This window comes from Triticum aestivum, chromosome 6B (assembly GCF_018294505.1).
Source record: "Triticum aestivum cultivar Chinese Spring chromosome 6B, IWGSC CS RefSeq v2.1, whole genome shotgun sequence".
Taxonomy (NCBI): Eukaryota; Viridiplantae; Streptophyta; class Magnoliopsida; order Poales; family Poaceae; genus Triticum; species Triticum aestivum.
The window spans coordinates 446,670,651-446,682,733 of NC_057810.1; the positions used below are offsets into that span (position 1 = coordinate 446,670,651).

A 12,083-nucleotide genomic window follows, 5' to 3' on the forward strand; every position below is an offset into this window, starting at 1 on the left:
AAATATATTCACTATTTAAAAAATGTTTGCAAATTGTATAAAAGGTCCATAAATTCAAAAAATGATCTTGATTTTAGAAAATGTTCGAAATTTTGTAATTGTGTTCATGGATTTGAAAAATGTTCACAATTTTAGATATGTGCACAAGTTTAAAAAAATGTTCATCATTTCAAAAATTGTTCATGATTTCATGAAATTGAGTGATAGTGTATCTCAGTGATGCAGCAAAATGTAGACGCACAGGCCCTTGTACTAGTAGCTAAAATGTCTTTATTGTATTGGACGAGACACGTATACCATGAAAAACGTATGCGCTACGAGAGAGAACACGTAGTAGCACACGAAGACCACACACACCGGACGTCACAAGCGACGTCTCAGCTAGCTTGGCACGATTAAGCCATGCATGGACGTGCATGGATGCCTTCCACGGATGAGTGGAAGGGGTCAATCGAACTGGACGAGGGAGCTGTACACAGTGTCGGGCTGCCAGTCGGCCGGGATGACCTGCCCGGCGACGAGCGACCTGCCGGACTCGTTGGTGACCCGCAGCGAAAAGGGCCCCTGCAGCGGGCGGTGCGTGTCCAACCGCCAGATGGAGCCCCACGACTCCCTCATCGGCGTCCAGACCCCAGTCGGCTCACCATTGTCCGGCCGCGACTCCATGAGGTCCACCTGCGCCACGTCGCCGTCGCCGTTCTCGTACTCCACCAGGATCGCCAGGTAGTTCGGGTTCGACCCCTGCTCCACGTGGAACGTCACCGACAGCCCCGGGTACTGGCACGGCACCCTCTTGAACTGCATGTCGATGATGCCGGCGTGGCGGAGCTCGTCGTTTCGGCCGTCCTTGGCCATGGCGCCGAAGGCGGTGCCGCTGAGGTCGAAGTGGTAGCGGGCCACCGGGTAGTAGTTCATGTCGGTGATGATCACCGTCTCAGGGACGCCGGAGCACGCTGCGTGAGCCACGCACCTTATCTGCACGCAACGCAACGCAACAATCCAAGATCCATCAGCCTGGAAAAACAAACGAAACGACAAGCACTCTACCGTCACTGTCAAGTAACTGCAATGTCGGCCACAGCAGCTGACCTGGTAGCACGAGCCGCATCCCTTGCCGTCCTTGAAGAGCGGCTCGTTGCCGCACGACGTCATGGCGTTGAACGGCGGCAGGTTCACGTTCTTGAACCCGCACGCGCCACCATTGTCGTCAGGCCCGGCGCCTCCGGGAGCGCCGTACCAGGTGGCCCTGGCGTCGAGCCAGCCGCCGCCGTCGACGTTGGTGCCGGTGCCGGTGCCGGGGCTGGGGGTGGGGGTAGCGGGGGCGGGTGTAGGCGTGGGGGAGTGTCCAGGGCAGAATATGGCAGGCAGAAACCAAAAGCAGCCGCAGCAGCCATCGGCGGCGAGGAGGCAGAAGAGGGCGACCGCAACGGCGTAGGCGGAGGCCGCTGCCATCGCCCGCTTTCGCTGGTTACTCGTTGCCGTACTCTGGTGGTTAATGGCTTGATGCAGTTGGTGGGCGTGTGAATTTATAGGCCGGCAACTCAAGTGCTAAGCTTCTTCTTCCTCTACCAGATCAAATCAAGAGGAGGAAAAGGACGAAGGAATGAATGAACGGAGATGGCGGATGGAGAAAGGAGGAGCCAGACGTGATGGCAGGGCCGGTTCACATGTGGATGGCGGGACTCGCCCAACTGGCTGCTATACACCATTACCCGTGATCACGGGATGCATTTCTCTCTGCTTTTAAAAATCATCAACCATACATACATACTGCATTACAGGTGCTTCCTCCATGTATTTATGCCTGCAGCCAGCATAGCATCATGCCCATTGCAGATCATAGAGGCATCTTTTTCTTGGAGTTTTGTACGGAGTCGTAGCAATGTACATATACGGCCACATGATCCGTCTTGCAATCAGTGACGAGCTTGTTTTATTTTGTACTGCGAAAATACCAAACTAGTGCTACGAAAATGCCCAGCTGAAAGTTACGTGTGCGTCGGCAGAGGATCAGGGCATGATACGAAAATATGATAGTGGTTACGTACAAGATACCGGTGAAATGGTATGAAAACACGAGTATCCAGTGACATACTAACGAAGCATCCAAATATCAGCAGAAAAAAAAGAACATCGAAAGATACAATGTTGGATGTAACCCATAGTCAGTTCACCATTTCTTTTAATACATGTAACTTAGTTGTACTCGCATATAGTGGCGGTGCCAAGATTTAACTAGGACCAAGATTTAACAGTGTCCTACCTACTACAGTTAACAAAGAGATTTTAGGCCACGCCCCACGCGGCAGCTCGGCCTGCCTAGGGCTTGAGTGTAATGATATGGATACAATATTAAAAAAACTACAATGTAGCTCTTGCATTTAGTAATTATAATGAAACCTCTTAGAGACCTCTTCTTTGTGGTATTAATCCTTGAAGGTCAAATGCAATAAAAGTTTCCGAAAGCCCTTGAATCACTCATCCAAAGAGATGAAAAGTCATAAGCGGCCAAGCCAACGTATTTGAGGAAGATGGGGAGAGCAAATAGTCAAACCACAAGATCTTCGCCATAGTGTCAAGGTAAGATTTCAACAAATAGTCAAACCACAAACAGAAGCAACATGACACACTAGATCCGGACAATCGACTCTGCAAGACACAAACCCCTCTGATTCCATGGCCGATTCTTTTAACCATAGTAAATTGTTTTTTTTTTTGCAAAAATGACTCAGATCTGTTACAAAGATTTATTAGAAGTACGAAGCATCCTAAACATAATAAAAATGACATCGAGGTCCCTGAACCACCGAACGACCATTGATGTCGGTAGAACAACCCGTCCACCCGCTGTTATCGCCGCTCCCGTACTAGAGTCGGTCTGACCTTATCGATAACAACTGAAAAGTAATAAGTGCACGTGCTCCTAAAGCCCAGTGCCTTGGAGCCGCAATGTTCGCCGTTGAACCCTTGAACCGATCCAAAGAACCAAATACCAGATCTCGCAATCACATACTCAGGACGAGAAACCCTGACATCGACACCCCGAGGGCCTAGCTGAAATCTACGCCGGTGTTCCATCTAATTCATCCTGATAGATGAACTGGAGGAGGATCAAAGCCTGAAAGACTGATATGAAGAAGCGTCGCCATCCACCTAAGCGCTGCCCTGCATGGACTAAAAAGCCTAACCTATCTAATAGTCGGAGCCGAGGCACTAGAATTTCCCTCCCCGCCACCAGTTGTCAGAGCAGCTAACGAAGGGGAGAAGAATCCACGAGCTTGCCGATGAAGATCGATGGGGGGGAGACTTGGCCCTAATCAACTTGCGGAAAAAGGACAATAGCAATTTTATCCGCAAAAGCACAGCCACCACTAATGTTTACAACGACCATAAAATTCTCACTTGCCTTCGAAGCACAACCATTTTTATGTCGATTTTCTGTTCGTTTGTTTGATTTTTTTCCTCTTTTTTCTCTTTTGGTTTCTTTTTTTAAGTTTCTGAACTCTCTTTTCAAATCCAGAGCTTATTTAAAATCTGTGAACCTTTTTCAAATTCATTATTTTTTTCCAAATACTTGAACTTTTTAAAAATCTGTAAAAAAATATTATTGATTTTTTAATTCTTGTTTTTTCTTCAGAAAACCAGATATCTGTTTTGTTTTCCAGGACCAACAACTATTGTTTTCTTAACAACGAGGCTAACGAGCGACGACCAAATGGGCCAGCCCAGGTGTCCTCGGTGGGAGCGCTAGTCACGAACGTGCGCCGAAGTAATCGAGGAGTACTCCTTATGCGCCGCTCGTTGCGGCAAATTGCCGAGCAAACGCACAGGGGCGACTCCAGCTGGGCCGGCCCATTAGCGAAACACAGTAAAAAATACAAAAAAGACTAAAACTGCTGGAGGAGGTAGGAATCGGACCTAGCACCTCCTGTGAGGTACGCACGACCCTAGCCAAATGGGCTATATAAGCTTCCTTGTTTTACTATGGCGCGCGCAACTAAAGGTAATGCAGATGAGAACATTATTTTGAGAAAAGTATTTTTTTAATGCGAACACTTTTTAAATTTGAGAAGAAAAACTAAAAAATATATAATCAGAATTTACTGAACCAACACGAGTTTTAAAAAAATTTGATAAACACAAAAAAGTATTTAATAGTGATTTTTGCAAAAACATGAATAATTTTGAAAGGAGAACAAATTTTGAATTGTGAACAAAACAAATATGTAAACACGAATTTTTTTGTAAACATGAACATTTTTAAAATTTTCGAACAAAATTTTGAAATGGGAACAATTTTTAAAATAACATTAGAACAAATTGTAAAATGGAGAACAATTTTGAAAATTCCAAACAAATTTGAAATAGGAACAATTTATTAATAAGTGAACAAAAATTTGAAAAATAAGAACATTTTTTTGAAATTTGTGAACAATTTTTGAAAACAAGCATTTTCTGAAATCTATGTCATTATTTTCAAATTTCTTGAAAAATGAAAAAAAGTAATTCGAACAATTTTTGAAAAAACAGGAACATTTTCTGAAAATTCGGAACAAAAATGTTGAAACCAGAAACATTTTTTGAATTTATTAACAAATTTTATAAAATCGGAACATTTTTTGAATTTGTGAACAAAATCTGAAAAACAGGAACATTTTTTGGAATTCGGATTTTTTTTGAAAATAAACTTGAAAAGGAAAAAAAGATAAAGGAAAAGAAAACAGAAAATAAAGAAACAGAAAAAAGAAAAAGAAGATAAATAGAAAAAAGAAAAACGAAAAAGAAACTGAAAAAGAAAAAGCCGGTTCAGGAACCTTCTAGAAGGTTCCCAAAACCGAAAAACCTCGGCTGGAAACATCATAGAAGGTTCCAGAACCGAGTCTGCTGTAACGCTAAAACGGGCCGGCCCACTCGTTCGCTCGCTCGCAACTCCCTGTGCGAAGCTTCGACAGCTTGCCGCAACGAGCGGCAAGTAGGATTTTCCCTCCTTCTGGAGCCTCAGTAATGGTTATTTCGGGTGGGCCGGGAGCATGCTCTCAGTCGCCGTCACATGTCACATTTTGAAGCTTCCTCTGAATTTTGTTTTTTATTTTTTTAGCGTTTTCGGCTTTTAGATTTTTGCCCCGCTTTTCTATTCCCCCGGTTTTTCTTAGGATTTAAAAATAAATAAAAAAATACACGAAAAAAGCGTATTTTTTTCCTTTAGCGTGGGGCAAAGATTTAGTTCTGGTAGGGGCACAGATTTGCTTCCGCGAGAGGCACGGTGATGCCACTCGGAAACGAAAAAATGCGTTTTTTCTCGTTTCGCGAGAGGCATTGATTTACTTCTCGTGGAGTCACAGATTTGCTTTTGCAAATATTTTTTTTTGTTCCGCCAGAGGCATAAATTTAATTCTCGTGAAGGCATGGATTTGCTTCCGTGAGAGACATGGTCGTGCCCCTCGGAAAAGGAAAAAAGAAACGAGTTTTTTTTGTTCCGCGAAAGGCGTGGATTTAATTCTCGTGGAGGCACGAATTTGCTTCCGTGAGAGACATGGTTGTGCCTCTCGGGAAGAAAAATAATAATATGTTTTCTCCTTTTTAACTTTCGGCGAGAGGCACGAATTTGCTTTCGCGAGAAGGAAAAAAACACATTGTTTTCGTGCTGCGAGAGACATAGATTTACTTATCGTGGAGGTACCGATTTGCTTCCGCGAGGGCCACAACTATGCCTGTTGAAAAGGGAAAAACGCGTGCCTCTTTGAAAAGGGACTAAAAAAGTGTGCTCCCAGTTCAGGTTTTTTGGTTAGGTTTTATTCATGAAAAAAGTTCATCCAAATCTATCTACACGGGTTCTAGTTTTGAAGATCTTGACGCGAGGAACCAACGATAAAAACGGTTCGACATTTAAACCCACGATCTAAGAGATAAGACGTTTTGAATAAATGAATCTAAAAAAATGAAAACTCACAGGTTGCTATAAGTGACACACATGCAGCGTGCTATTTGCCCAGCGTGCCACTTGTCACAACTTGATAAGATGTGAGTGTCTTTGGAGAAAGTACTAATTAATTAGTGATTTCGGCGCTGAAGGCATGGATTAGCAGCACGGATTAGCACAAGGCCTCTTATAGGGCGCCTACGGGCATCAAATTGAGGAGCCTTCGCACAGAGCGCAAACCAACTAGGCCGACCCATTTTGAACGCATTGAAAAAAGTTCATCAAAACCTATTAACATGAGAAATGGTATTATAGCGGCTCAATATTGCAGCACCCAGTTCACTGTAGCACCCACACTATAGTGGCCTGCGCTGTAGGGCCCCTTTTCTGTTGGTTTTAATCAAACATTTTTAAATACACATTGAAATATTTTGTAATATAAGTTAAATATTTTTATATGCACGCTAAACTTTTTTGTAATGTATGATGAATTAATTATATTTACACATTAAACATTTTTGTAATACACATTGGACATTTTTATAATGCACGATGAACATTTTTTTTGTAATCTATGATGGATATTTTTTAATATACGACGAATGTTTTTGTAATACACAAAAAAGAGAAAACAAAAAACAGAGAAAAAAGAAACCATAATAAAAACCTGAAACAAAACCATTGAAAACTGGGAGCAACAAACTTGCGAGAGGCCTGGAAGGTTCACTTCTGATGGACTGAGAGTGTGGCAAGGCTGGGCGTTCCCTCGGGTTTTTCCTTTTTCCCTTTCTGTACGCGTTTTCGGGGTTTAGATTGTTTTTACTGTGTTTTTTTAGCTTTTTAGTTTTTTCCTGATATTCTCTAGATTTTGGATTTTTTATTCCACGAGAGACACAAATTTGCCATGTATTTGCTCCCGCGAGAGGCACAACTACGCCTTTTAGAAAGGGAAAATACAATTTTTTTCTTCCATGAGTGACACTGATTTGTTCTTTCACGAGAGGCACAGGTTTGCTTTCGCAAGAGGTACTCTCGGAAAAAGAAAAAAATAGGATTTTTCTTCCACGAGAGGCACACATTTGCTTCTTGTGGAGGCACAGGTTTGCGTTCGGGAGAGGCACTATTGTGCCCCTGAGAAAGGAAAAACATGTTTTTTAGGTTCCACGAGAGGCACAGATTTGTTTCTGTCAGAAGTACTGTTGCGCCTCTCGGAAAGGGAAAAATTGTGTTTCCAGCGACGATCTTTTTCTACTGTTTTTTCTTTTGATTTTTTCATTAAAAAAGTTCATTGAAACCTATTAACATGGGATTTAATTTTAAAAATTTTGACGTGAAGAATCCAATGATGAAAAGGTTTAGGATTTGGATGCATGGTTCAAGAGATAAAATGTTTCGAAAAAACAAAATTTAAAGAAAGAGCAAATTCACATGTTATGAAAAGTGACGCGCATGCAGTGCACCACCTGTTAGCCCCCAAAAGGTAGGAATGATCTTTGCATAGAGTATACCTTAATTAGCGATTTCACTGAAAACAGGACAAAACAATGAAAAACACACAGATAAAACCATCGAGAAGCTAACAAACGCTAACATGGGCCTACTATTTGAGCGTGCACACACACACAAACCTAACATGAGCCGGCGCCCAGGAGCGGGCGCCCGTAGGCGTCATGCCTACCATTTGACGCTTGGTGTTCAGAAGTACATATGGAGAGAAGCTTTAGCTTTATCAAATGTTCTATACATACAAACGATCTACGTAGCGTCCTGATTACGAGTGTAGTTGAAGCCATACAGAGAGAGACCTCGGCACTTTATGGAGCCGTGGCGCATGAGATCAAAGGGCCCTCTAGTTATTTTACTTCTTGTTTTATTAGGCATGAGTTTAGACATTAAATATCGAGGCCCACAAATTAGCAAAGCATGTTTTAACTCTAGAGACCGGTCGATATATTTGGTTAGGCCACCCTGAAGATCGGGGTGGCCTAACCCTGAAGATCATAATCAGGTTCAAGTGGTTAGGCCACCGGAGCTTCCTAGGCAGAGTCCGCGTCTCCGGGCAAAAAAGAGGAGCGTGCCCATTGCCAAGCTTGCAGAGCAGCTGCTCTGTCATCGAATGAACATCGTTGCTGAAGGTGAGAAAGTAACAGAAGCTTGATTGCAAAGTTCACCCAGATGTTTCACGGCCAGCTTCCAGCTCTTGTTGTGGCTGCCCTTCGTGCACTATTTCAACTTGATTGTGATCTCTCGTCGGCGGTTGAAGAGGCTCTGGTGCAACATGGTGGAGAAGGTGGACCGGACCTGGACGAGGCTGCATCTGCAAGCACTTGAACCTGATGCCAGTTATCTGATGCAGTCTAGTTCCTTATGATTGTACACCAAACAAATGTCAGTTGTACGCCCGTTTGTAGCTGCTGTAGATTGCTACTGCCCCTGGTCCTGGCAAGACCTTTACTGCTATGTGCTACCTCTTGAGCACTGTGTTCGATTTCCCCGAAGAGGAGAGGATGATGCAGCAAATTAGCGTAAGTATTTCCCTCAGTTTTTGAGAACCAAGGTATCAATCTAGTAGGAGACCACGCACAAGTCCCTCGTACCTATACAAAACGATAGCTCCTCGCAACCAACGCGATTAGGGGTTGTCAATCCCTTCACGGTCACTTACGAGAGTGAGATCTGATAGAGATGATAAATAATATTTTTGGTATTTTTGGTATATAGATGCAAAGTGAAAAGTAAAAGACAAAGTAAAAACAAAGCAAGTAATAAAGTAATGGAGATTGATATGATGAGAATAGACCCGGGGACCATAGGTTTCACTAGTGGCTTCTCTCAAGAGCATAGATATTCTACGGTGGGTGAACAAATTACTGTTGAGCAATTGACAGAATTGAGCATAGTTATGAGTATATCTAGGTATGATCATGTATATAGGCATCACGTCCAAGACAAGTAGATCGAAACGATTCTGCATCTACTACTATTACTCCACTCATCGACCGCTATACATCATGCATCTAGAGTATTAAGTTAAAAACAGAGTAACGCCTTAAGCAAGATGACATGATGTACAGGGATAAATTCATGCAATATGATAAAAACCCCATCTTGTTATCCTCGATGGCAACAATACAATACGTGCCTTGCTGCCCCTTCTGTCACTGGGAAAGGACACCGCAAGATTGAACCCAAAGCTAAGCACTTCTCCCATTGCAAGAACTACCAATCTAGTTGGCCAAACCAAACGGATAATTCGAAGAGACTTGCAAAGATAACTCAATCATACATAAAAGAATTCAGAGAAGATTCAAATATTATTCATAGATAAACTGGATCATAAACCCACAATTCATCGGTCTCAACAAACACACCGCAAAAAGAAGATTACATCGAATAGATCTCCACGAGAGAGGGGGAGAACATTGTATTGAGATCCAAAAAGAGAGAAGAAGCCATCTAGCTACTAGCTATGGACCCGAAGGTCTGAAGTAAACTACTCACACTTCATCGGAGGGGCTATGGTGTTGATGTAGAAGCCCTCAATGGTGGATGCCCCCTCCGGCGGAGCTCCGGAACAGGCCCCAAGATGGGATCTCATGGATACAGAAGGTTGCGGCGGTGGAATTAGGTTTTTGGCTCCTGTTCTGATCGTTTGGGGATACGTAGGTATATATAGGAGGAAGGAGTACGTCGGTGGAGCAACAGGGGGCCACGAGGCAGGGGGCGTGCCCTAGGGGGGCGCCCCCACCCTCGTGACCGCCTCTTTTGTTCTTGGAGCAGGGTCCAAGTCTCCTGGATCACGTTCGGTGAGAAAATCACGTTCCCGAAGGTTTCATTCCGTTTGGACTCCGTTTGATATTCCGTTTCTTCGAAACACTGAAATAGGCAAAAAACAGCAATTCTGGGCTGGGCCTCCGGTTAATAGGTTAGTCCCAAAAATAATATAAAAGTGGAAAATAAAGCCCAATATAGTCCAAAACAGTAGATAAAGTAGCATGGAGCAATCAAAAATTATAGATACGTTGGAGACGTATCAGGCATCCCCAAGCTTAATTCCTGCTCGTCCTCGAGTAGGTAAATGATAAAAAAGAATTTTTGATGCGGAGTGATACTTTGGCATAATTTCAATGTAAATCTTCTTAATTGTGGCATGAATATTCAGATCCGAAAGATTCAAGACAAAAGTTCATATTGACATAAAAATAATAATACTTCAAGCATACTAATCAAAGCAATCATGTCTTCTCAAAATAGCATGGCAAAAGAAAGTTCATCCCTACAAAATCATATAGTTAGGCTATGCTTCATTTTCGTCACACAAAGATGTTCCCAACTTCTATACCCCCGATGACAAGCCAAGCAATTGTTTCATACTTAAATAATCTCAAATTTTTTCAACCTTCATGCAATACATGAGCGTGAGCCATGGATATAGCACTATGGGTGGAATAGAATATGATGATGGGGATTGTGTGGAGAAGACAAAAAAGGAGAAAGTCTCACATTGACGATGATAATCAACGGGCTATGGAGATGCCCATTAATTGATGTCAACATGAGGAGTAGGGATTGCCATGCAATGGATGCACTAAGCTATGAATGCTCAACAAAAAAAACTAGTGGGTGTGCATCCAACTCGCTTGCTCATGAGACCTAGGGCATTTGAGGAAGCCCATCATAGGAATATACAAGCCAAGTTCTATAATGAAAAATCCCCACTAGTATAAAAAGACAACTTATGAGACTCACTACATGAAGAACAAGGTGCTACTTTGAAGCACAAGATATGAGACTCATTACATGAAGAACAAGGTGCTACTTTGTAGCACAAGTGTGGAAAAAGAGATAGTAGCATTGCCCTTTTTATTTTTTTATTTTTTTGGGCCTTTTTTTTTCTTTTGGCCTTTTTTTTGTTTGGGCAATGCTCTAATAATGATCATCACACTTCTATTGATTACAACATAAGGATTACAACTCGAAACTTAGAACAAGATATGACTCTATATGAATGCCTCCGGCGGTGTACCGGGATGGTGCAATGAATCAAGAGTGACATGTATGAAAAATAATGCATGGTGGCTTTGCCACAAATACGATGTCAACTACATGATCATGCAATGGCAATATGACAAAAGTAATGTATGTCATGATGATGATGATGGAAGTTGCATGGCAATATATCTCGGAATGGCTATGGAAATGCCATGATAGGTAGGTATGGTGGCTGTTTTGAGGAAGATATAAGAAGGTTTATGTGTGATAGAGCGTATCGTATCACGGGGTTTGGATGCACCGGCGAAGTTTGCACCAACTCTCAAGGTGAGAAAGGGCAATGCACGGTACCGAAGAGGCTAGCAAAGGCGGAAAGGTAAAAGTGCATATAATCCATGGACTCAACATTAGTCAAAAGAACTCATATACTTATTGCAAAAATTTAGAAGTCATCAAAAATCAAGTACTATGCGCATGCTCCTAGGGAGATATATTGGTAGGAAAAGACCATCGCTCGTCCCCGACCGCCACTCATAAGGATGCACAAGCCAGGTACACTTCATGTTTCAAATTTGTTACACAACTTTAACCATACGTGCATGCTACGGGACTTGCAAACTTCAACACAAGCATTCTTAAATTCATAATTACTCAACTAGCATGACTTTGATATTACTACCTCCATATCTCAAAATAGTTATCAAGCATCAAACTTTTCTTAGTATTCAATTCACTCAAAATAAAGTTTCACATATCTTGAATACCAAGTATATTAATATTAAGAAAATTACCATGCTATTAACGAATCTCAAAATAATCTAAGTGAAGCATGAGAGATCAATAGTTTCTTTAAAACAAATCCACCACCGTGCTCTAAAAGATCTAAGTGAAGTACTAGAGCAAAAATTATCACGCTCAAAAGATATAAGTGAAGCACTATGAGCAAAACTATCAAGCTCAAAAGATATAAGTGAAGCACATAGAGTATTCTAACAAATTCCAATTCATGTATGGCTCTCTCAAAAGGTGTGTACAGCAAGGATAATTGTGGTAAACTAACAAGCAAAGACGCAAATAATACAAGACGCTCCAAGCAAAACACATATCATGTGGTGAATAAAAATATAGCTCCAAGTAAATTACCGATGGAAGTAGACGAAAGAGGGGATGC

General features: G+C 42.2%; 1 protein-coding gene across 1 annotated transcript; it reads right to left on the reverse strand.

The window, feature by feature from the left end:
• Positions 1-253: 253 nt before the first annotated feature.
• On the reverse strand, positions 254-1,644 carry LOC123134219 (expansin-B7). The gene is made up of 2 exons (XM_044553503.1): positions 1,090-1,644; positions 254-975 (listed from the first exon to the last, which is right to left on the reverse strand). Exons 1-2 carry the CDS (start codon positions 1,450-1,452, stop codon positions 448-450), a joined length of 891 nt encoding a protein of 296 aa, XP_044409438.1. The 5' UTR covers positions 1,453-1,644; the 3' UTR covers positions 254-447.
• Between the last annotated feature and the right edge of the window lie 10,439 nt (positions 1,645-12,083).

Bases quoted from the DNA above. Each gene is read 5' to 3' on its own strand.
- LOC123134219 (XM_044553503.1), bottom strand. From the start codon at position 1,452: ATGGCAGCGGCCTCCGCCTACGCCGTTGCGGTCGCCCTCTTCTGCCTC. The intron at 976-1,089 runs GTCAGCTGCTGT...CGTTGCGTGCAG, and splicing joins GATGCGGCTCGTGCTACCAG to ATAAGGTGCGTGGCTCACGC.